At 63.3% G+C, this 25,018-nt stretch overlaps 1 protein-coding gene across 2 annotated transcripts; it reads right to left on the reverse strand.

Annotated features, from left to right (window-relative positions):
- Positions 1-1,023: 1,023 nt before the first annotated feature.
- Positions 1,024-24,606, reverse strand: LOC119147423 (semaphorin-3F-like). 2 transcript variants are annotated; one of them, XM_037386405.1, is made up of 19 exons: positions 24,444-24,606; positions 21,165-21,334; positions 11,721-11,881; positions 11,487-11,549; positions 10,917-11,036; positions 9,413-9,493; positions 7,100-7,193; positions 6,589-6,708; positions 5,439-5,578; positions 5,247-5,361; positions 4,971-5,040; positions 4,721-4,865; positions 4,382-4,604; positions 3,476-3,564; positions 3,117-3,158; positions 2,710-2,867; positions 2,563-2,630; positions 1,615-1,748; positions 1,024-1,528 (listed from the first exon to the last, which is right to left on the reverse strand). In XM_037386405.1, exons 2-19 carry the CDS (start codon positions 21,283-21,285, stop codon positions 1,118-1,120), a joined length of 2,355 nt encoding a protein of 784 aa, XP_037242302.1. In that variant the 5' UTR covers positions 21,286-21,334; positions 24,444-24,606; the 3' UTR covers positions 1,024-1,117. The 2 variants fall into 2 exon arrangements, with proteins under 2 accessions (XP_037242302.1, XP_037242304.1); XM_037386407.1 differs by lacking the exon at positions 9,413-9,493.
- Positions 24,607-25,018: the final 412 nt, after the last annotated feature.

The raw sequence follows: 25,018 nt of genomic DNA on the forward strand, positions 1-25,018 counted from the left end.
CCCCGCTGCCTGCCTGGCTCCAGCCCACCCCTGCCCCCCTGGCAGGGTTCGGGGGCAGAGTTAAGGGGATTATGTGCCCGGGATCAGGCAGCAGCACAGGCCCTGCCTGCCTGCTCCCTGCCTGCTCCCTGCCCGCTCCCTGCCCCCCACAGAGCACACGCAGGCGCCCACATCTGTCCCAAAGCCAGTGTTTATTTGGGGGTGCCCCTGGCTGCGGCAGGGGGCACTTGCTTGGCCCCTGCCACCCCTGCGCTTCCCATGTACAACTATTTACAAGCCCCTGCACCTGCCTGGGTGCCCCAAGGGGCAGCTGACAGGCTGGGTGCCCCAGCGCCCGTGGGTGCCAGTGCCAGTGAGCACCAGTGGCTGCTCGAAGTTTTACCCCAGGCACAGCCCCTTCTCCTTCTCTTCCCCACCCAAAGACCCCGGCCGAGCCCCCACCATGGCCTGGACACCTGGATACTGCCACAAGGGTCCTGTCCCCCTGACCAACTCCCCAGGGAGGGGGACAGGGCTGCACACCCTGGTCCCACGGCCCCCTTCTCCTAGGCTTGCCTGGTGGTCTGCAGCTTCCCCACAGAAAGCACTTGCTCCTCAATAACCAGGTGGGGAAACTGAGGCATGAAGCTGCGAGGGCTGCGCACAGCTTGCAGGGGCAGACCTTGGTGGCGCTGCCTCTCCCACTGCCTTGGCTGGGGTTTGTTCCCCTCCACAGGGCATCACCCCCTCCCACAGCAGGACCCAGCACCTCTGGCCCCCCAGCGCAGGGCCATGCCCCAGCTGTGGGAAGACAGCAGCTGCAGTGCCCAGTAGTCCCCACACACCAGGATCCCGGGGTCCTGGGGCAGGGGGGAAGACAGCAGTGCTGGTGGCGGCTGCCTTGGGGGTCCCCACCCCTGCCTGGGGCCAGGAGGTGGGAGTCACATCACCCCAGTGACTATGTACAACCTACAAATAAATACCATCTCCCGTGGGAGGGGAGGAGTGCGTGTGTCTGCGTGCGTGTGTGCGTGGATGTACATATATATATATATATTTTTATTTATTTATAGATATTTTTAATATTAAAAGGGGGGAAAAATAGACCACTGTGCTAGCAAAGTCCCTGATGATGGTTTCATGTATGCCCGTAGGTCTCTGGCTGGTGATTCCGGCGGTTTCGAGGCTTCTTCTGGTCCTGCTGCTCCTTGGCTTTGAGGCCAGCTAGTGGCTGTGGGGGGCTAGCGGCCGTGTGCCGCCAGTAGCCCTGGCAGTACTGGTCCAGAAGTCCCATTTCTGGCTGGGTGAGGAGCTGCAGCAGGTCCTGGTAGCGAGGAGTGGGGGCACCCGGCAGGCCAGGGGGGGACTCCGCCTGGACCAGCACAGCGTGGACGGCGCGGCCACTGAGGACACGGAGCTGCACCTTGGTCACCGTGTGCTTGAAGTTGTTCTCGGTGGCGGTGCAGGAGTAGAGGCCACTGTCGGCGAGCTGGAGGGCACGCAGCAGCAAGCCCTGCTCCGTCCGCAGCACCCGGCCTTCCACCCGCAGCTGTCAGGGGGAGAGGTGGCATGGCTCAGTGGGCTGGTCCCTGGCCCCCCACCCCACACCCCCTCCCAAGCAGCACCCTGCCCTACCTCTTTCCGCCGGTCACTGTTGTCCTTCTGCAGCAGCCACTTGATGCTGGCCTGGGGCGAGCGGGGCTGGCACTCCAGGAAGGCAGTGCTGCCCTCCACCCCATACTGCACTGCCTCCACCATGTTCTTGTTAGCTGCAGGGGTGGGCCATGGGCAGCTGGGTCACACGCCTCCGCACCCCTGCCCCGCTGCCGTCCTGCCCAGCCCACCAACTCTCCAAGGGAGAGGTCCTGTCCATCTCCAGCCACAGGCCTGCCTGCTCCCCAGACACCCAGCGAGTATGCTCCTTCACCTCTAGTGTAGCCATGCTTCTGCAAGGGTGTCTGTCTGTCTGTCTGTCCATCCATCCACCCACCCACCCATGTTCATCTTCCTCTGAAGTATCCATACGCTCATCCATCCACCCATTCATTCGTCTACACACCCACCCATTTGTAATCATCCTTCTCCCCACCGTATCCATCCATCCATTCATCCATCCATCCATCCATCCATCCCTTCCTCAATCTACCCATTCAAATCTGATCATTCTCCTCCACAACATATCCATCTATCTATCCATCCTCCATCCTTAATGTATCCATCTACCCATCCATGTTCATCCTACTCCCCAATGTATCCACCCACCCATCCACCCAACCATCCACATTCATCCTCCTCTCCAATGTATCCACTCATTCACACATCCATCTACCCACCAACCCATCCATCTGGGCTCATCCTCCTCCCCATTGTACCCATTATTTCATCTATCCATCCATTCATCCATCCATCCATCCATGCTCACCTTCTTCCCATATACCCACCCACACAACCATCAGCCCACCAGGGCATCCATCCACCTCTGTGCCACTCTGGTCATTGCCTACACACCCCCCACACCCCACCCTCAGCACGCCCCGCAGCCGCCCCCCCATGCTGTGGGGCTGTGCCCCAGACCTCGCTCACCGTTGGAGTTGTAGCCTCGGCACTGGCGGATGGGGTTGCCATGCCGGACATCCTGCCGCCGGCTCCGCCTGTGGGGAGGTGGAAGGTGAGCTGGGGAGCCTGAAGCCAGGGTGTCCCTCCCTGCCGCTGTCCCCTGGCCCCCCGTACCTCTTGGAGGAGGCAGAGTAGCGGGTGCAGGCGCTGCCATCCCAGGCACAGTACGGGTCCCGGGCCAGGCAGCAGTCAGCACAGGCTTCCCCGTACACATCGCAGCGGTGTAGGGCCAGGTGGGTCACACCTACAGCCGAGGACACGTACAGCTGTTGCTGTTGGGTGACAAAGAGGACAAAGTGAGATGCTATCTTGTCCCCACCCCACAAGGACCACCCAGAATGAGCTGCAGCCTCCTGGTACTGGAACTGGCCAAGACACCAGGGCCACCTGGGGTCACTCGAGCCAGCTTGCCTGGGGCTACCCATGCGCCTCCCCTTCTGGTGCTGGGGTGACACTAGGCAGTGCCGCGGCCAGGCCCGTAATGGGATCTGCCCAGCACCCTGCCATTTGCCATGACTCACCCTCTTGGAGGAGATGGTCATTGTCTTGATGGGTGCTGGCACCTAGATGAGAGCAGAAGTGAAAGAGAATGAGGGGTGACTGCCTGGCCTGATGCTGCAGCCCTGGGGTGGGCGCCCCAGACCCCTGCAGGCAGCTAGGGCAGGCAGGGGCGGGCAGGGGGAGATGCGAGAAGGCAGCAGGCAGGAGGACCAATGCTTGGGGTTCCTCCAGAGCCAGACAATGGGTGGCTGGTATCCCAAGGGACTTGCTGATGTCCCAGGGGGCAGGTTGGTGTCCCAAAGAATGGCTGGTGTCCCAAGGGGATGGTTGGCCCGGTTGAGGACACTCAGCAGGGCGTGGAGGGCAGGCCAGCCCTTACCTTGAACACCTCGATCTCCTCCAGCATGAGCTCCTCCGTCTCCATGTCATCCCGGGGGAGCACGATGACCTTCTGCACGGTGCCCCGATCTGCAAGACACCATGGTGCCCGGGCACTCAGTGCCACCCTTGAGCACCTGTGCCCTCCAAGCCTGGGAAGGGGGTTCCTGCTGGGACTGGGGGGAGGAAGGATTCCCCCAAGCCCATGCCCATCTCTCTCCTGCTGCAGCAGGCAGCTGTGCCTGGGGCGCGGTGTACCAGCTCAGGACACTGCCTGTGGCTAGGCACTGCTGCCACCCAGGGCAGGGTGGGGACAGCAGCTGGGAAAGGATCAGGACGGACCATGGGGGCTCTGGGATGTGCATTGGAGCAGCGGAGGCACTGAGCTGGATGATGGTGCCTGCAGGATGGGCACTGGGGCAGGGGAAGGACAGGGCTGGATGCTAGTGCCTCTAGAATGGGCAGCTGGGCAGGGGAGGCATGAAGCTGGATGATGGTGGGCTTAGGATGCGCAATGGGAAGAATGCAGGATAGGCACTGGGGTCAGGAAAGGATGAGGCTGAATGGTGGGGGCCGTGGGACGGGCAGGGCAGGGGAAGGACCAGGCTGGCTGGTGGCATCCCTAGGATGGGAGGTATCATGCTGGGTTGCTGGCTCTGGGGATGGGAACTGGGCTAAGGGAAAGACCAGGCTGGATGGTGGGGGTCCATGGGATGGGCACCGGGGCAGGGGATGGACCAGGCTGGAGCCTCAAAGAGGGGCAGGGATCTCAGGGGAGGGGTCTCAGCCCCTCACCCTGCTCCAGCGTGGCGGAGGGCACCGTGCTCTGGCCAGCCCTGGTGGTGCCCGTGCCCTCCGGGGCCGCGCCGGAGCATGCTGCGTTCCCCGCGGTGCGCGGCGTGGGTACCTGTGCCCAGGAAAAGCACCTCATAGCGCCCGTCTGCCGCATCCACCTGGTCGACGGCCACGGTGGTGAAGCGGTAGTTGACGTTGGTGCGGACCACCAGCGGCTGGCGGTGGGTGGGATAGACAGCGTGGTACATCAGCGGGTGCGTACGCATGAAGTTGATCACTTCATCAGGATAATCCTTCGTCGACTTCATGGATGGGGTGAAGGTTCCCCCGGGGCACTGTGGCACAAACATCACCAGTGCTCAGTGAGCTGGTATTTGGGCATGCGACCGAGGGTGCCGGTTGCATGGCAGGTGCCAGCTCACCTCCCCACGTGTGCCCAGGGGGTACTTACAGTGCCTGGCCGGGGGTAGGGCATTTTGCCTGTGTAGGGCACCCACTGGTAGTTGGGTCCCTCCTTGTGTGCAAAGGGCCCGTTGAAGACCATGCGGATGTCAGCCATGGAGTAGACACACACGGCAGAACCCTTGAAGACCGACCTGGGAGGAAGGACCTGCTGCCACCCTACACTGTGGCATCACAGGGACCCCCACCCAGCAGGGGCCCATCCTCTGCTGCTCTGTGCTGGGAGTGTCAGCACTCACCCCGAAGCAGAGAACACAGCGTAGATAACGGGGTTCTTGGTGTCCTGAGTCTGCTGGATGAAGACATCCTCTTGGGACAGAAAGATGGGGGTGTCACCATGGGGAAGGTAGGCAGGAACACCCTTGCACTCAGGGATGCCAGGATAGGGGGGAGAGCAGCTCCCCATGGGACAGCAAGAGGTGGGGGGGCAGCAAGAGGGTCCCCAGCTCTCCCCAGGGTGCCCCCCAAGCCTGCAGGAGTGGAGAAGGTCTCCATCCCCCTCCTTGCCCACTCACGGAGCTCATCAAAGTGCGTTTCGATCCCATCAGGTCCTGGCACAGAGCAGACGAGCCGGGCCTTCAGGAAGGTGCTCCACTTGTTCACGAGGCAGCAGTGGCCCCCGTCGTCATTCTGCAACAGAGGAACCCCCATGCTGAGCCCTGCCCACTCCCTTGCCCACTCCCCTGCCTGCCTGCTGCTCCACCTACCAGGCAGATGCGCCCGATGCGGGAATAGACCCCAGGGCTCAGCGGGGCATCAGCTGACTTCTCTCGGAAGAAGAAGTAGAGCTTGTCGTCATTCCTCTCGCTGCTGTCGGGTATGAGCTGGGCACGGACAAAGGCCGGGTCTGGAACGGCACGGCACAGCACTGTCAGCCCAGCAGAAGCCTGCCCCTGGCTGCAGCGGGATGCTGAGCCCCCCTTTCCTCTGCTCCTGGAAAAGCACTGCTGTGGTTGCAGGGAGACAGCTGGATCTGGACCATAGCTGCAGAGGTGAGCAGAGGAACTCGGTCTCTCTGGTGGTCATCAGTGCTCCAGGAGTGCCTTGGAGCTTCCCTGAGGTCCTTGGGAGCACCCCTGAGATCCACAGAGTGGAGAGCTCCAGCAGCTCTGAACAGGGCGGTGGGAACCAGTCTTCCCCCGGGGAGGAACCACGCAGACTGGAAGCTTCTCAGGAAGCTTCTCCCTGCCATCCATCAGCCGGTACCCAGCCGTGCTGACAGCTCTCCCTCTTCAGGTTACCGCCCCGCCGGCTCCCCAGCCCCGCAGGATCATCCCATCTGCTCTGCTCTGTTTACTCAGCTGCCGCCCTGCAGGCAGGGGTGCTCTGAGGGGGGCAGGATGAGTGCTCAGGGTCACCGACTGCAGGCGACATGGTTGACATCTCAGCCCTGCAGAAACCTACACACAGACTCTGGCAGAGCCAGCCCAATCTCTCACCAGCTGACTGCTCCCACCATCCAGCAAAGCTCCCAGCACATCTGCCACTGCCACACACAGCTGTCCCTCTGCTATTCTGCCTAGATTTCCACCCATCCATCCATCCATCCATCCATCACACATCCCTCCACCCATCCATCATCCACCCATACATCATGTGTCCACCCATCTGTCCACGCATCCATCAGCTGTCAACTGTCAACCACCCATCCATCCATCCATCCACCCATCCATCAGCTGTCCATCCATCCATCCATCCATCCATCCATCCATCCTTCCCACTCCACCACCCATCCACCTGCCCATACTGGCTACTGTCTCTGTCCTGGGAGGACATAGTACAACACGATGAGTTTCATCTCTAGGGCTGGAGCTGCGTGGGCCCCAGGGAACCTGAGCCAATGACACCCAAACTCACCGTTGAGCCAGCGTGAATTGTATTGGTCTGTCCTCATGGCTGTCTGCTTGCCCATGGTGCGGAAGATGGCGGCATCTGTGCCCATGAAGTCGATGTAGACACCAGCGTAGAGCTCTTCATCTGCAGAGGGCAGGAATCAGCCAGGGACCCCCACCTAGTCCCATCCACCCACCTTCTCCCACTGCTCTGGGCTCCATCCAGCCCTAGCTCCAGCCAGTAGCCACAAGGCACCAAGAGCCACTGCCTGTGGCCATCTCAGAGAGCTCAGAAGGTTGCCACTGGTCTGTAACCAGGACCTCCACCTCTGCTGGGCCAACTGCCCAAGGACTGGGCATCCCGGGTGCCCAGCCATCCACCGCTGGAGCAAGCAGGGGTGGCAGGGGCAGGAACCTGACTCCCAGGGGATATTTGGGCAATGCAGGAAGACTGTGGGAGCAGCTATCCCATCCCGCCTACATGCTTCCTCTGCCCAACACAGGCAGCACTGGCCCCAGGGAGCTACAGAACTCACTTATTAACGCAGAGACGGTGTCTACTTTGGGGTCATAGGAACACTTCCCCTTCCCTGACTCCAGCTTGTCTGGCTCCAGGTAGAAGATATAATCCTGGAGAAGGAAGCAAATGGAGGAGCTGATTAGACTTTCACCCCTCCATCCCTGTGGCATCTTCCAAAGCCCACCAGGAGAAGCAGGCTCCTCCAGGATGAAGGCCAGCAGCAAGGATGGATGCGGGTGGACCACACCAGGGGTCTGCAGGTCTTCTGAGAAGCTGAGGTCCCCGTGAGCTACTCCTCCAACGGTGCTGGGTGCTTCTCCATGCCCTCCACCACTTGGAGACTTGGTTGAACTGCTGGGTTGAAACAGGGCATCCATCCCCCAGGTCCACTTCTGGGCAAACATCTCCCTTTGGCCACCTCTTTGCTCCAGCTGGCCGCGTCGCACGTTGCCATTTGGCTGGCTCCAGGTCACTCAGCTCCAGCAGCTTTGGCAGGCAGAGTTTGGCCAGTGGCACAGCTCAGCACAGCTTGGCTGCCAGACCCACCGCAGTCCTCTTGCCAGGACCCATCTTCCAGCAGGCACTGCCAAGGTGGCATCATGGGGAGATGCTGCACCCACACTGGGGGATTTGCCCCCACACTGTTAGCTGTCTCTCCACCTCTGCCTCCCCTGTGGCCATCCCTGGCACTGTCACACATCCCCAGCCAGGCAAGACCCACACTGCCTCCAGAGACAGACACAAAAACCTCTGCCAGAGCCAGCTGGGGGCAGGCAGGGCCAGGCTGGCCCAGCCAGGGCACCCTGCACCACCTGACATAGGGACCATCAGAGCAGGGATGAAGCAGCAGCATGGCAGCACTTGTGAGGAGCCCGGGTGCAGGGGGGTACCTCAAGCAACCAAATCAGAGTGGCGGAACTGCCCACTGGCCCCATGCCCTGGCTTTGACGCAGGGGTGATGGACATGGTGGCAGCCATCCTCCATCAAAAGGTGAACAGCGTCCTGGCAGAGCCCCCAGCTCCAGGAAGGGCAGGATATGGTGGGGAGCTGGGATGCTCACCGAGCACATCTCCCACCAGAGGTTTTGCTCATGCCAGCTCCTCCTGGGGCACCTCAGCCCCAGAGATGGGCACAGCCACACTTCCACCGTCCCCATTGCTGCACTGCGCTGCCAGAGCCACCATCACCATCACAAACGCCTCTGCCTGGTGACAGCCCTGCTCCCGAGCTGAGCAAACCATCACAGGGAAAACCTGGCTCTCCAGTGCAGCCCTGGCCCCAGCCGCATCATCTCACCCTCCCAGTCAGGCAACCCATGAGCCATCACGGTGCCGGCACCACTGCTGGGCTAACGCACCTTGAAATGCATCGGAGTTGCGGGAAAGCAGGTGCTGGCAGCCCCCAGGGAGCCCCCGCCCAGGGCACAGGGAGCTGCACCAGGGAGCTTCTCCCTGTGGATGCTGGGGCCAGATCTGGCAGGGAGGGAGGAACCAGGGGAGCTCGAGGGGGCTGAAATGGCAACAGGGCTTGCCCAGCTGGCACTGGGGAAGTCAGCAGCAGGAGCTGCCCGCAGCCAGTGAGATGCTCGCAGCTGAGCATCACCCTCTGCCCCCCCTACCACCCATCCTTGGAGCGGAGGGGCCAGCAGGGGCAGAGGGCCAGGCAGGAGGGAGACCCAGGCTGCCACAGGATGCCCACGCCCCACCTGCTCCCCAGCCCATGCACTGACCCATGTTAGTCTGGAGGGGAGAGGCTTGGGGGGTGACACTGTCAGGGTGGGCAGGACGCTGGGTGTTCCCAGAAGCTGGGGCTGCCATCGCCTCCCTGAGCCTGCTTGCCCGCTGGCATGACACAAGCCCTCCCCGGGGCAGGGCAAAGCAGCTGCTTAGTCACGTTTTTGTAGACCCTACCAAAACACCTCCTGCACATGGCCTTGGCATCCTCCCCTGAACCACCTCAAGCCCTGTGGCTCTACCGACAAGTGGCCCCACTTCCAAGGGACACAGCAAGCCTGGAGCTGGGCAAAGCTGGTGGCAGGGGGGAGAGCCACCGTCCCTGACAGTGTCCCCCACAGGGGACCCGTACATGGCCTGGGAGGAAGGAGTTAGTGAGAGAAGGAGAGCAGACGCCAGGCCGGTGGCCGAAAGATGCTGTGCTGAGAGGGAAGGAGACGGCGGGGATGCCCACGGAACCGGGGATGCCCACGGCACAGGGCGCCTGGCCCAGGGGTCGGAAGCATGCCGGTGGGAGGGAGAAGGAGCCCGCGGCTCTGGCGCGCCCCGGGGAGAGTTGGGCACGGCTGCGGCGGGCTCCCAGACCGGTTCCCACCTTGCTTTGTGCTGGTCTCGGGCTGAGGGGGCTGTCGGTGGATCTGCTTTCCCGGCCTCCCGGCTGGCTCGACGGAAACCCCTGGGGAAAAGGAGCAGGGCAGAGAGTTAGCGCCCGTGGGGGGAAGGACCCCCCAGGGCAGGGGCGGGTGGGGGGACCCCAAGAGCTGGGGTGATGGGTGCCCATGGAGCAGCAGAGCTGTGGTCCCCCTGGGTGGTGCTGGTGGGGGTCTCCGGATGCTCCAGGCTGGGCCGTCCTCCAGCAGGAGCTTCTCCAGGACAGATCCTACTCTCTCCCACAGAACTGGGGTGCCCTGGCACAGGGAAGGAGAGAGCGGAGAGGCAGCTGCCCGCAGCCAGCCAGGTTAGGCTCACACCTGGGCACACAAAGATGGCACCTGCCACCCAGGTGGCAGCACCCTGAGCAGAGAAGCAATGCCCCAGCCCCCGGCGCCCAGTCACGGCATGGGGGAAGCTACTGGCACTACAGGGTCACTGGAATGCCCTGTCCCCGCCACAGCGCTGCTGGTCTGCTGGAGGGGACACACGATGCTGTCCTCAATTGCACCAGCACCCCTGCTCCTCCTCAAATGCTGCTGCTGCCCAGCCTGGTCCCAATCCAGTCCTAATCTGGACTGGCCCAAGCAGCGTCCACCCTTCTTGGTGCCTGTGCCAGGCTTGGGGGCATCGGGGCAGACACACATCCTCCATGTCCAGCGCCGCGTTCCTCCCTCAGCTCAGGCTGGCAGCACCCAGCTCCCTCTGACCACAGAAGAGGACACAGCCCAGGACCTGCCACCCCAGCGCAGAGGGGATCGACACCTCACAGGGCTTGGGGCCCCCCAGGACACCCACGTTGCTACTTGCAGAGACTGGCTTCCTCCCAGGACTATTCTGAAACTGCTCCTCTGTCTGCCACACATCCAGCCTGGTGGCACACGGCTTTGACCACCCTCTCAGTGCATACCATGGTCCTTGGGGCTGTGTGGCATTCATACAGGGATGTCCCCGACACAGCCACATGCACTGGCACAGCCCCTGCCACAGTTTTCCCTGTGCAACACCAGCACTGGCACAGTGCCAGGCATCCTCTGCATCCACGGCAAGGGGCTCCGCAGCCTGGTGGTGGGTGGGAAGCTGGGGGTGACACATCTCTTGCTCCGGTGGAGATCCAGCAGTGGCTGCGACCAGCAGGGTGCGAGGGCACATCACATGGAAGCCAGCATCAAGGTCCAGCCAGGGTGGCCCAGTTCCAGCATGAAGAGAAGTCCTCTGTCTGTGGAGATGGCTTGGCCCCACTCAGCAGCACAGCACTGTTAGCCACGGTCACCCCACTGCCTGCTGTGGCCCCCAACCCTCTGCTCCCCAAACCCCCTGACACCAACCAGCAGAGGCAAGCCATGCCGTGCTGCCCTCCTGCACCCCGCTGCAGTCCTGTGGTGGCTGCACCAGCACCACTGGTCCAGGCACTGGCTCAGCCCCCACCCATCCCACCCACCCCTTACCTGGGCTTTGCGCCCACGGTTGACGAAGGCGCAGATGGGGTTGTAGGCGCCGGTGCCACACACGTAGAGGTGGGTCCGGTTCCAGGGCTGGATCAGGCGGATGAAGTTGCCACACTCCCCCTGGGAAGCAGAGGAGGGGGGTGCCAACCCCAGCAGGGGGCCATAGGTTGGGGTGGGGCCATGGGCTGGCACCATGGGTTGGTGTGGGTCATGGGATGGTGTGGGTCATGGGTTGGCATGGGCCACGGGATGGCATGGGGCATGGGACAGCATGAGTCAGGGGCTAGCATGAGCCACGAGCTGGCAAGCTAGAAGGCCCAGCCCTGGCTGGCAGGAGGAAACATGAGGAGCTTGGCCTCCTACTTGCCCATGAAGCTCTCCAGGACCTGCAGGGCTGGGACAGAAGGGGTGAGAGAACACTGTGACACCATGGGATGCCACCCCATCCCGGCATGGCTGCAGATGCTGCTGCACTAGAGGGGACCTGGGGGATGGCTTTTTCAGGGTATGACATGAGGACACAAATCCCCCTGAGTGCTGGCCAGAAGGGGGTTCATGGTGTCCACTCACGTTGCTGTTCTTGCCTGACAGGATGCACTCTTCGATCCTCTGCTGGGATGCGGGCCAGTGGATCTGCAGAGACACAAGCCCAGGGGAGACCAGGGCTCACATCCAGCCCCACCTCTTCCCCACCAGTGCCAGCAACGCCCATCGAGCTCCTGCCCCAGCATCCAAAATGCCCCCTCGTGTGCCCAGTTGCCCCCCTCCCACCTGTGCCCCCCCTACCCTGCGATGGCAGCTTACAATGAGGGGCTCGCGGTTGATGTCATGGAGGTCCAGCGAGAGGACGTAGTCCTTGCTGCCCACGTACATGCGGTCGTGGTCCTCGTCTTTCAGCAAGATGCGGTAGTCGCTGGAGTTGAGGAGGAAGTTGAAGAAGTGCGCTGTGCCAGTTGCCTTCAGCTCTGTGGGGGCAAAGGGGCAGGTGTCAGCACCCCAGGGACCCCCACCTGCCCTGGTGCCACCTCTGCCCCTGAGTTCAAGGCTGGTCCCAGCTGGAGGACATCCTGCCAGAGGAGATGCCCACCTTTCCCTCCATGAGAGCCATGATACTGCCACCTCTACATAGGACATGGGACAATGACAGAGATGCACATGGCTGGTTGGGACAACCAAGAGTGGCCAGGGGAGGGGGACAGCAGGACCTGGGCTCAGGAGACCCAGCACCCCACAGGAGGGAGTGGAGCTCCCCACTGAGATGGGGCGGGAAGCAGGGGCTCCCTGGCACACTAGCCAAGAGCCCGCAGCTCCCAAAATCTCCGGCATCATCCCTCTCCTGCCCTGTGACCCCACGTCTCAGCCAGTCCACTGGCTCCTCGATGGGGAAGCTGGGACCCCAAGGAGCTCCCTCCCGGGGAGGGGACAAACCTCTCCCCGGCCCCACGCACCCCATCCCCCCTTGGGAAGTTATTTTTAGCCTGAGTGTGGGAGCAATGAGTGAAAGAGGATAATGAGGGTCATGAATATTCACAAGTGCAATGAGGCAGCCAGATGGAAGGCAGAAGTGCTGCAGATGATGTGGGCCAGTGCCAAGGACCACGCAGCAGGGGCCAGGACACGAGCAAGACAGAACCCTACCCCCATGGGACACTACCTACTCTGGATGCCACCCCCTCTGGAGGTGTCACTCCCTTCCGATGTCAAGCCCAGCCATCTGATGCCACCTCCATGGGATGACACCTGCCCTGGATGTCACTCCCTTTGGAGGTGCCACCCCTTTGGATGCCACCAACAGCCATCCGATGTCACTCCCAGCCATAAGATGCCACTCCCATGGGATATCATCTTCCCCATATGCCATCCCCTTTGGAGGTGCCACTCTAGATGCCACCTCCATGGGACACAATCTGCCCCAGATGCCACCCCCTCTGGAGATGCCACCCCCTTTGGATTCCCCCCTTCAGCCATTAGACATGGGGGTCTCATGGGACTGCCACGGGATGCTGGCCCCATGAGCACCCCCCACCCTGCATTTTGTCCCTCCACACCGGGGTGTGCCCTGTGCACCGGGGACCCCCCTTCCCGGGTGGGAGTGGAGCAGGTTCCTGCAGCTCGGTGGCGGGAAGGAGCATGCCGGCTTCCAGGCAGGGCTGGGCAGGGCTCCAGCGGCCAGCTGCCGCTCCCAGCCAGGATGCCAAGCGCCTGCAGATCTCCCTGACCTCTCACCTTCCAGCCCCATGGGGGGCTGGCAATGTCCCACAGGCATCCCCAGGGCTCCTTCCCATCCTGGGCACCCTGAAGACATGGGGGGCTGCCCTCTTTGGGGACTGAGAGGGCTGGGGGGCTGTGCCCTGCACCCTGGCGGTGGCAGGGACCCCCTTGCACAGCCCTGGGGACACCCTGCTTGGCATTCTGGGGCTGGGCTGGCGGACTGGCAGGGGGGTGGGCACCTCTGGGGCAGGGTGGGCACCTACACTCCTGCCAGCCAGGGGAAAGGGAGGTCTCCATGGGAGCCCATGCCAAGGGGGCACAGCGGTGCACAGGAGCAGCCAGATCTGTGCCCACCGGTGTCACTGGGAGAACCCGCCCTGTCCCATGGCCAGCAGCGCTGCCCCCCAGCCCCCAGCCCTGCCGCACGGCACCTGCAGCCCACTCAGCACTGCTCAGCTGCAGTGGGGAGGCCGCTACATGCCGGGCACCACGGGGCACAAATCTGCTGGGGCTGTGGGAAATGCTGTCACAGGACGTGACATCAACATCCCCCTGGCCCAGGGGTCTGCCTGCCAGCCAGGGCTGGATAGAGGGGGTGAGCATGGTGGGCACGTGGAGGGGCTGGTGGGCAGGGTGGGGTGCCACGGTGCAAAGGACAGGGGGACAGGGGGGCTGCTCACCCACCTGGTGAGCACACTCCTCCTGCCTGTCCCATCTGGGCTCCAGATGTTCCCTGTTGCCAGTGCTGGCTTGCCTGCCACTTGTGGCATTCCCTGCCTGTCCCATGGTGCTCCCTGCCTGTCCCACAGTGCCTCTGCCTGTGCCACAGTGCACTGGGTCCAGTCTCTGCCTGTGCCACGGCCCACAGCTGCCCCACTCACCCACGCAGTGCGTGTGTGCGTATGCATGTACAGCATGCAACACGTGTGCATGCGTGTGTGCCCCACACAGCATGTGTGTGCATCCCACGCAGCATGTGTGTGTGTGCACGTACACTGTGCGTGTGTGCCCCCCACACTGTGCGTGCCCCACACAGCGCATCTGTGCATGTGTGTGCCTCACTGTGTGCGTGCATGTGTACATGTGTGTGTGCGAGTACAGGTGAGTGCCCCATACCATTACATATGTGCATGTGTGCCCCACACAGTGTGTGTGCATGCACGTGTACCTCACACAGCACGTGTCTGTGTGCATGTGTGTGCCCCACACAGTGCCCTGGGGACACAGGGTGACTTTCTTGGGGCTTCCCCCAGAGGTATGCTAGTGTCGGGGAGGCTCTGGAGCTCAGGAGCCAGGAAAGGGCAGGGTGGCTTCAGCAGTGGGGTGACGCAGGCAGAGCAAGAGGGCTCGTCCCCAGCACTAGGGACCAGCTGCCAGAGCCATACGCCCAAGTCATCCTGCTTGGGGCAGGGACAGCCCTGGTGCAGGCAGAGCTGGGGATGGAGGTTAAACCAGGCAGACCCCCATGCTGGGACAGCCCCGCATCTGCCATCGCTGCCTGGCCTGGGGACACCACGTCCAACCTCCCCAGGGGCATGCTCCCATCCTCACCTCCCAGCTGGGACCCTGGGGCTGAGCCGGGCAGCACCAGGACACCAGCAGTGCAGGGTCCCGTGACAGTCCCAAATATCCCACATCCATCAGGATGGCCGGCCCCAGGACTTGTCAGGGGACAGAGCCAGCAGCACAAAGGGCCCTGGCCCCCCGCTGGGGGCACCATTCAGCCCCCCACGGCCCAGCGATCAGAGGGGGCATCCCCAAAGCAGGGTGGTGACGGACCCACTGCCCCGTGACGCCCTCTCCAAAGGGGATGGACGGATGGGTGAGCCCCCACCCCAACTTCTGACCTCCTGAACCGCCGCCTTCCCGCCCTCCCTGCCTAATCCCCCACCACCACTGTGCCCCCAAACCTGCCCCCGGCAGCCACGGGGGGGCCCTGGGGACAGAGCGGGGCAGGGGCCCCCCTTGGGGCTAGGGAAGCTGGCTGGTTAGCCGATGTGCCCTGATGAGCATATTCCCTCCCGCATCCCTGCTGCCAACCCCAGCACCGGCAGAGCTCCCCTGGCTGGCCAGGAGCCTAATCCCATTTTAATTGCCCAGCACCGGAGCCAGGAGCCGCCCAGCATCACAGCCAGGGTGGCCTCCCCGGGGATGGGGACGGTCCCCTCGCAGCATCCTGCAGAGCCCCCACCAAGCCTCCATCGGACTCACCTCCCTAGTATCGTTTGGTGGCCTCAGGCATTGAGATTTAATTACCCTGCGCCTTCGAGCGATGCTGGCGGCCAGGAACCGTCAGACCCTTGGCCAGCAACAAGGGGTGATGCTCAGCTCTGCCTGCTTGGCTCTGCCCGCAGTGATGGCAAGCAGCACCGCCCAATTACATGCTCTGCAAAGCCAAATCCCCCCCCGCCCCCCCCGGTCATGCCAAATTCGGGCTGAATTTACAGCTCCAGCAGCTGCCCACACCTCCACCCTCGCTGGCTACCACCACCGTCCCCCATCGGGCAGGGATGAGTGGTCCCTGCCCACTGGCACAGAGGCCAGCACTGATCTCCAAAGCAAGGGTGAGATTTTAGGGGCCCCTGATAAACCGAGCATCCAGAGGGCATCTCATCCCAGCGCCCCAAATACCCCCAACCCCCTCAAACACCACCGGAGCGCCGGCATGGAGAGTTAATGCCACTATAGGACCAGAACTGGTCACCTCCCCAGGTGCACTATTGCTGCACCCCCCTGAAACCAATTACAGGCGCTCTCACCTAATTAGTTTCTAATTATGGGCTTGTAGTGCATTCAACATAATTAGCATGTAAATTACACAGCGTGTTTATATTCAATAACCGCTCTCCCCCTGGCTGGCAGAGGCAGTGCCTTTTGGGAGCCCTTTCTTTGCATGGGGGTGAATGAATTCACACCGCATGCCGATGGAGAAGCCAGCACTGATCCCAAGGGAGCCTGGCCCAGCAGGGATAAATCCTGGCTCCATCCCAAAGCGGTTTATCCCATAAATTTATAAGTGTGCCCCAAATTTTCAGGATGCTTCCCCCTAATTTTTCCCCTGCTTGAAATCAGGGATGCAGCTTTTTGGGTACCTGGCAAAGAGGAAGGATGGGGAGCAATGCTGGGAAAGGGATGGGGGGCTGGATGTGTCCCCTCCCGTGTTTAAAGCATTTGTTGTTACTGGGTCTGATCAAAGAGCTGGGTGGGTCACCCGATGAAAGCAGAATTGCTTATTTGTTTGAGCATCACTCCGCTACCCCTTGATGGGTTATTTATGATGTAATTAAGCTAATTACATGTAATAAGAGAGTTTCCGTGGCCCCCAGCCAAGCTTTTTTCCCATTTAACCGATTCACAGGTGGGAGGAAACCAAAGCCGCCTTGCTGGGGCTTGGGAGATGAAATGGCTCCAGCTCCCGCTTGCTGCCTTCCACCCCCGACCATATCCAGCGCCCCCCGGGAGCATCGCCCCGTGCCGGCACCCGCTCCACTGGCCCCTGCAGCAGGGGACAGGTGCCACAGCCACCCGGCTCAAATCCCTTGGGATGAAAGCAGGGTGAGCCGGGTGCTTTCCCCCCCCCCCCCCCCCCCCATCGCAGCCTGGACGATTGGGCACAGGCCAAAAAAAAAAAAAAAAAAAAGAAAACCCACATTTTTTCAGCCGAAACCGCTGATTCATCCCCCAGCGAGCTTGCCCGAAGTGCTCGCGGGTGGACGTGCCCCAACGAGCATCTCTGGTAGGGGGGGGCCCTGTCCCCACCGAGCATCACATGGCAGCGGTGACCCCGGTCCCCACTGGGGAGCTGGGCCAGGGGATACTCCGGCAGCAGGAAAAACCCCTCGGGAAGGAGCCTGGCTTCAGAAAAAAACACTTCAGTGCCCCCAAAAGCAAAGAGCTGAGCTGAGGGTCCCCACCCGCCGCCCTTTGGGGCGTTTTTTTATACATTTTTTAACATTTTCTTCCACAGCCCCTGAAAGCAGCACAAGGTTGCCTTGGTGGGAATGCAGTTGCTTTTCCAGGCCATTCGCTCTGTGCCAAAAAGACAACAGGGAAGGCAGTGGCTGGGGTGCTCCGGGCAGGGGCCGGCAGCACTGGAGCCAGGGATGGGGGACACAGATGCCAGGAAGGGCCATGCTGGCTGCACTGCTCCAGGAGTGTTGTTAATTTGAGGGATAATGAGCTTACTAGATATATGCTGGGGGGGGGGCTAAAATCGCACAGGGTGGTTTTTTGGGAGGAAGGTTTAAAGGAGCTTATGGAGCTTTGCAGCCGGAGTCCGGGCTCAGCCCCAGCAGCAGCCGGTCCTGGTGGGTGGGGGGGCCCTGCCACAGCCCCACAACCTCCCCAGCCAAAGAAATCCTTTTAGGGAGTCACAGAGCTCACCCTCATGTCCCTGTCCCCCAGGGCACAGGAGAGGGGACCGTGGCATCTCCCCTACCTTTGAGGGGTCCAAGGAGCAGCACAGAGGTCCAGCACACCCCCACTCTGTGCTGGGGTGAGGACCAACAGCACCAGCCCTCCCAGCACATCCCCACGGCTGGCTGTCCCCGAGCCCTTGGCCCTGCCTGTGCACCCCCCCGTGTCCTCCCCATGTTTATCCCAGCCTGCTGTCGCCAGGCAGTGCCCACAGCTGCGGCAGCTTAGGAGGGCGCCTGGGTGGCCCCGGGGACACAGCCCCCTTGCCGGGCTCCTCTCCAGCCATCTGCCACCTCCCGGCCTGGATCAAGCGTGCCGATGTCCCCCAGCCGAGATGCCAGCAGGATGGGAGGGGAAACTGAGGCACAAGGCATCCAGAAGCAAGGTCACGCAGGGGGCTGGCAGCAGAGGCGAGAGGAGCCTCCACCACTTGATTTATTCTTTTTAAAGTGATTTTTTCCCCCTGCAGGAACTGCCCTGCCTCTCACCCGGCCCCTCCTGGCCAGGGCTGTCCCTGGCTGGACCTCTGCCACGGCTTTTCCAAGAGGTGCCAGCACGGCTGTTCCCATTGCCACGTTGGTGCGGGGGGGGGGGGGGGGGGGGGGCACGGGGAGCAGCGGCTCCCCCTTTGAAGCCCCATGGAGAGCCCTGACCTCGAGGGCTTCCCGCGGCGATGCGGGGTGAGAGCCCACCCTTCCTTCCCGCATGCTTTTCCCATGCCGGACAGGGAGCAGGACACAGAGGGATGAATCACCATCACCATCATCATCACCTCCTGCATCCTTGTGGTGAAAGCACAGACCTCTGCGGTGCCCGAGCCCCCGGCACGGAGGAAGGCCCAGAGGAGAGGGGGCCACAGGATGTGTACAGGAGATGGGGGGGGAATTGTTAGCAAGAAGATGATTAAAAATATCCACCCTATTTCTGGCCAGCACCGGGCTGAGATCTGGGAAGAGCTGCTGGCAAAAGGGAGCTGTGCCGGAGCCGCTCCCAGTGCTGTTCTTTCCGTGCCGGTCACCTTCCTCCTGCACGACACATGGACAGGAAAGCCTTGAGAGGGAGGACAGACGGACAGCAACCATGGGGGTCGCAGGGTGAGGGGGACGACTGCGGGATGACCCTGCCCAGCCCATCACCCTGCGCTGGGGTGAAGGAGCTCGGCTCCTGCCCTATTCTTATTGCTTCATTATTTTTTAATTTTTTTTCTTTTTTTAAAGCACTCAGAGACGACGGGGCTCCGTAGAGGATGACGCAGGCCCCGGGGAGCTGCGACAAACCTCCGGCGCGCGATAACAAGCAAAGGCAAACAAACCCAGAGACGCTCCCGGGGCTGGCGGGGCTCCAGGCAGCGTGGCTGAGGCGAGGCACTGGGGGGGGACGGATGGACACAAGGATACAGTGGCTCCCTCCAGCACAAATCTTTCCCCAGCACCCCACTAGGTGCCAATGCGATGCCACAGCCACCTGGGTCCTACCGGGCAGTACCTTGGCATGGGGATGCTTCAGCCAGAGGGACGCTGGTGGTGGGGACCTGCACCCCAAGCCCAGCAGCATCCCTCCAGCCCTGCCCACACCAACAGGCACCAGGTCCCCTGAAGTACCACAACCATGTCCCTGCCAGCACAGCCCAGCCCAGCTCATCACACCAGTGCCCCACAGCCCAGCCCCCATCACGCCCAGCCCCACTGCCTGCAGCTGCCTCAAGGGATTTGGGGCAGGGGATCTGGGTACTGATCCAGGCTCCCCAAGCAAGAAAGGGGCCGGACCAGCCAGCAATTGCCACTACCACACCACATCTCGCAGCCCCACGGCTTTGAGGAGGCTGCGGGCAGATTATTGACTCAGGGAAGCTGCTTACCGGCAGCCTGGTGTGCGGCTCCTGGCTGGCCCTCGAGGAAGACCCCAGGCTAATTCTCCTCTGCTGCCACTGCTGCAAGAGCGTAGGCGGGGAGGAGGTGAGCAGCATCCCTTCCCAATCCTGATGCTTGGATCCAGCACATCACCAGCATTTCTTCTCCATGTGCCAGTGCAAACTGGCCCTTCTCACACCACAAATGCCCTCTCTGTGCAGGGGGAGCCATGCCAGGCCACCCCAGGCAGGAGGGAGAAGGACCAGAGATCCTGGCACAGGCACTTGGGTGACACCACCAGGTCCCCCGGTCATGGCCAGGGAACTCCACTCCACCCAGCCAGGGCCCAAAAACCAAACCCAAACCAGCCCCCACCCCGCTGCACAGCAGGCCTAACCACACTTATCCGGAATTAATCCTGCTCCCGGGCATGCCGGCACTGCGGGATGGCAACAAGCATTAACACACACCTTGCCGGGGTGGGGGGCACCGGGTCAAGCCAGGGCTTCACCACAGCCTCCTCCCACTGCAGCCACAAGGAAGAGATGCTCTGAGCCAGGATAAGGGATGCATCCCTAGGTGGGAAACAGCAGCGGCCAAAGTGCCCCAGCAGCCCCCAAAACCTCTCCGAAACCGCCTTTTGGAGAGAAAAGTGGTGCCTGCCACGCAGAGAGGAACTGCACACACCTTTCCAGCCTGGACTTGTCCCCAGCCGCTTCATACCAGCCATTTTTCCTGCCGAGACCAGCCTTTAAAGCCAGAGGCTCGCCCTGCCTGAGCCTTGTTTGCCGCGAGCCCCCTGAGCCCCTCCTGCCAGGGGGCTCTGCTGGACCGGACCAGAACTGCTGTGCTCACCATCGGCTCCGCCACTGCATCCCGGGCTCACCGGTTCGGTACATGACCGGAGGGCAAAGGCACGGTGGGAAAGCATGGCAGGGCGCAGGCAGCATGGCCCCGGCTCTCCCAGGATGGCTCACGTTCCCCAGGACCCCAAGAAAAGGCAGACACAAGGCTCTGTGTGCCTGTCACCCTCCTGACACACATCCCTGGGCTGGGACGAATCCAAGAGGGCAGCTGGTCCCAGCAGGGCCTGGGGCGAGGGCAGTACCAAACACCCTGTGCTGGCGGAAGCTCCTCCAGGTTTGTAACCCTGAGCACTGCCTCATCGCCCCATCCAGCTCCCTCTCAGCATCCTCGAGGCAGGAGCTCAGGACCAACCCCTCCACCAACATGCACCCCAAAGCTGACCCGGGATTGTTCCCCTGGCTCCTAGAGTGGGCTGGGTGGGTCGGGCAGCCCCGGTACCAAAGGGTTAAGCCCCTTTCCCCCACCCCGGCATCCTCCCCTCCTGCCTCTAGCCGGCTCCCAGCCAGCTCCCAGGCATTAATGCCAGCTGGGGGGGCCAGGGCAGCGCCAAGCTGCTGTTTGGACTCGGGGCGCTGCTGGGGGGGGGCTTCTCGCACCTCAGCACCCAGCTTCGCCAGATGGAGGGAGTCACACACCCACAAGGGGAAGCGTACTAGGGGGACTGGGCAGGCTACCAGCCCCACAACCCCCCCAAGAATGGGAGCGGGGGGGAGGGGGCAAACTGGGAGCTCAGCCACACCGATCCCCATGGAGATTTCTGGGGGTGCAGCCTACTGATACCCCTGCTACCAGGTGAGAAGGGAGGAGGAAGCCTGGACCACGGTGCCCCTGATGTCCTCCACCTTCTTGGGGTCCCACCCTGCTCCCCACCCCCACCCCGCGACTCCTGCTGCCAGGCTCTTACCTTTGAAGGAGAGCTGGACCCTCGGGGTAGCAAAGCCGTGGTCCTTGGCATGGGCAGCCCGCCAGCCCAGAGTCAGCAGGGTGGCCCAGAGGAGGACGCTGACCACGGGCATGGTGGGCATGCACCTGGGCACCGATGTCGAGGGGAGTCCGGGACTTGGGGAGCTGAGCCTGCCAAAGAGGGCATAGCAGGGAGGGACATCAGTTTGCTGCACCCACCCTGGGATGTGGGGTACAAGTCCCACACCTCCCCATCATCATGCCACTCTTCATCACTCGCCGGCACACAGCACCCTGTGGGGAGGGCTGGGAGCAAGCCCTGGGGGGGCTCAGGTGAACCCTGCTCTGCAGGCTGGGGTGTGGGGGGCAGGAATTGGTGGGGGTGCCCAGTCTCACCTTCTAGGGTGCCAAGCTAAGCATGCAGAGTGAGGCGAGCACGGCAGTGAGCACCACTGCAGCACGCTCCCCCACCTAAGCCAGCGAACCTTGCCCAGGTGAGGAGCATCCCTCCTCACCCCCCTAGCCTGCAGCATCCCCACTGCGCTGAGATGGCTCTCCCCCAGCACCTAGAGGGGTCCCATTCCCACCCCTCTTCGCCCCACCTCTCCTCCCAGCCCCCAGCAAAGCCACAGTGAGCAGAGCTGGGATCAAATCTTTCCAACATGAAGGAAATCTGGACTTCATTATTCCAAGAACGTACAAAAAAAAAAAAAAAAAGGGGGGGGGATTTTTTTTTTCATAAATAAAAGAGGAGGAAAAAGAAGAAGAAAAAAAAAACCCTGCCTGTGTGCCAGGCAGCTGGACTCCCTGGGGCTCCAGCACTGAGTGGAGTCCGCCAAGCTGCCTCCAGCAAGCCACACACGCACCCCGGCACAGCACGGCATGGCACAGCATGGCATGCAGTGCCCCCAGTGTGCCCCACTGCCCCTCGGGGAGAGGGATCATCTCCTCGGGCCCAGGTCCCTCTCCCAAGGCAGCACCCTCCCAGGGGGCTCCAGGAGGCTTAAGGCAGGATTTGGGAGGAGGGCTGCGGCGGGAAGCTACTCACGTCCCCAGGGAGCTGCACACCCAGGGTGGGATGCGCTGTGCCGTGGTACCTGGGTGGGCTCAGGCATCCAGGCAGCACCCAGTCAAAGGTGTCTGCACCGCAAGGATGGGCACTGCCTGCCTGCATGCTGCACCGGGGGGTTCCCATCGTGCCACCCCCATGGGGACGTGCCAGCTGCCACTGCATAGCCCCGCAGGGGACAGGCACACAGGAAGGCGGCGGGTGGATGGCCAGGACCCCTTCAGGGCACCCCAGCAGAGAGATGCTGAGCTGCCAGGGGGGCAGTCCCGCATCCCGGGGCTCTGCCCACAAGGCCACCCAGGTGGTCCGGCCAGCCCCTCCCGGGGTGCACAGAAGCCAGGGTGCCAGCCCTGGCCCCGAGCGGGACAAGGACAGCAGCACCGACACCGCCAGGCGGGCACCACCGCAGCCCCTCCAACCGCAGCCCCTCCAGCGCCGCTTCCTCGGGCGGCAGGGCAAGACCTGGAGCACGGCGGCACTGCCGCTCCCCGGGGGCTCAGTATTTTTTTTTTTCCTCACTCTTGCCTTTGGAGTCAGTAAATATTTCGATTTGCTCTTCTCCCCCTGAGCACACCCAGCTCTGCTCCATTGTACTGGCATTCGGTCCCCTTCCAGGCTGGCCCCCCTGCTTCTCCCACCCGTTCCCAGGCTCTGCCCTTCCCATCAGCGCCGGGCCGGGACAGCCCGAGCCCCCAGTTCCTTCGCCAGCCAAAACTCCAGTTGGTTGCAGTTAAATAACCCCCCTCCATCCAAGCCTCCCCCCCTCTCCCCGGCAGCTTTAGGAAATAATTCTGGCAAATCCCACTATTGCATTTGGATGGAGCGGCGTACGCGTCAGAGACAGGGAGCGAGATGGCAAACAAAGGAAAAGGGAGAGGAGGGGAGCGCAGCGAGCGCAGGGCGAGGAGGGGGGAAAGGGCCGGCGGCGAGCGGGGGGCACCCAGGCCCGGCTGGGAAAGGCAAATTCCAAGGAAGCAAAAAGGGGAAACGGCCCATCGGAGTGCACCTTGGACGGGAAATCTTTATTTCCAGGGTCATCTGCGCTCCAGGGAAACTGGGAACTCCAGGGGAGAGCGGCCACGTTCCTCCTCCCCCCAGCACCCGGGCTGGCTGGGGGTGGGGGGGATGTTGGCAATTAAAGTTTGGCCATTGCTGGTGCTGCCGCAGGAAGATCAAAATCCCGCTCGGCATTATCCCCCCTCCCAGGCCGGTCAGCCCAGCGCCACCGAGCCCAAGCGATTGGGGAAAGGTTTTCCCGGCTAGAACAGGGACTCCTCTGGGGGACCGAGTCCCCGGGGCCGAGGGGGGCCGGGGGGGCTCGGAGGTAAGGCTGCCCGCACGCCTGGTCCTGGGGCCTCGGGAGCGACCCCCGGGAGCAGGAAACGCTTCGGGAGGGAAAAGAGAGACCGGCAGGATGGGCAGCGGGAGGGGAGTCCGCCCCAGCTCTCGGCCATGGTGCCCGAGTGCACGGTGGCACCGGTGGGAAGGGGGCGGAATAAAAAAAAACCCAAAAAAGAAAGAAAGAAAGAAAATAAAATAATAACGTTAACCGGCCAGCGCGGCCCCTCGCACCCGGGAAATAACTTTGCGCAACTTTGCGCCGCCAGCCCTCCGGCACGCCTGGCCAGTCCCGGGGGAGAGCCCCCTGTCCCCTGCGCCCCCGGGCGCTCTGCCCCCCCGCGCCCCGTGCCCCGCTGGGGCTCCCGGTCCCCCCGGGCTGGCGGCGGCTGGCGGCTCCACAGGGCTGGGGGAGGGCGTCTGGCGAGTGCCCCCCTCCCCAGCACCCCCTCCTCAGCCACCCACCCGCCGCCCAGCCCTGCCGCAGCCCCCCCTGCCCCGGGAGGTCTTTGCCAGCCCCCGTCCCCTGCCCGCACCGTGCTCCCCGGGGACCGTACCCCCGCCCCGGGCGGCACCGGGGCGCGCCGGGCTCCCGGGTGTGGGGGGACCAGCAAAGACACCCCACCCCACCCCCGGTACCGGCCCCCCTGCGAGGCGGGGCGGTGGGGAGGGCTGCAAAGCGCCCGGCGTCGCCGCCGGCTCGGGGCAGAGGTCCCGACCCCGGTGCGCAGGCACCAAGCCGCCCCCACGCCCCACCTGCCCGCTTCACCGGCAAGTTGCGGCGGGGGGGACACAGGCACGCACACGCGAGTTCCGAGCGGCGGAAAGTTTTCTCGGGGCGCCCCCGCTCCGCCGCCCGCTCCCCGCCCTTACCTCTGCGGGGGTCCCGGCGGCGGCGGCGGCTGGCGGGGGGGTGTGGAGGGCGGCGGGGCTCAGCGCCGCGCCGGGCACCCGCGGCCCCCCGCCATCTCGCGGCCGCGACTGCCGCCGCGGCCCCGGCCCGTGGAGCGGCGGCGGGGCGGGGCGGGGCGCGGGGCGGGGCCGGGGCGGCGGGCGGTGGCGGCCCGGCCCCGAGTGGGCGCCGCAGCCCCTGCGCTTGTCGCGGGGCGCCGCGGGGGGCGTCGTTTGCATAGCCCCGCCCCCCAGCCCCGCCTCCCCCCCTCCTGGGACAGCGGGTTCGAGCCCCGCCGCCCCCGCCGCTCACCTCCGACTCCGGCCTTTTGTTGCTCCGTGCCGGCGGAGCCCCGCGCCGTGTGAGGCCGCGGGCAGCAAGGTTGGCCTCCGGCGCCCACCACTCCCGCCGGCCCCGGGAAGGAAGCGCCTACATAAGTGCCGTCCCTCCTTTGTCTGCCGAGGCGGGCGGCGGGAGGCAGCGGGAGGCAGCGGGAGGCAGCGGGGAGCCGAGCCCGGGCGAGCCGGCGGCTTTGTGAGGGCTCCGGCTCCGGCGA

The sequence above is a fragment of the Falco rusticolus genome, chromosome 4 (assembly GCF_015220075.1).
Source record: "Falco rusticolus isolate bFalRus1 chromosome 4, bFalRus1.pri, whole genome shotgun sequence".
Classification (NCBI taxonomy): domain Eukaryota; kingdom Metazoa; phylum Chordata; class Aves; order Falconiformes; family Falconidae; genus Falco; species Falco rusticolus.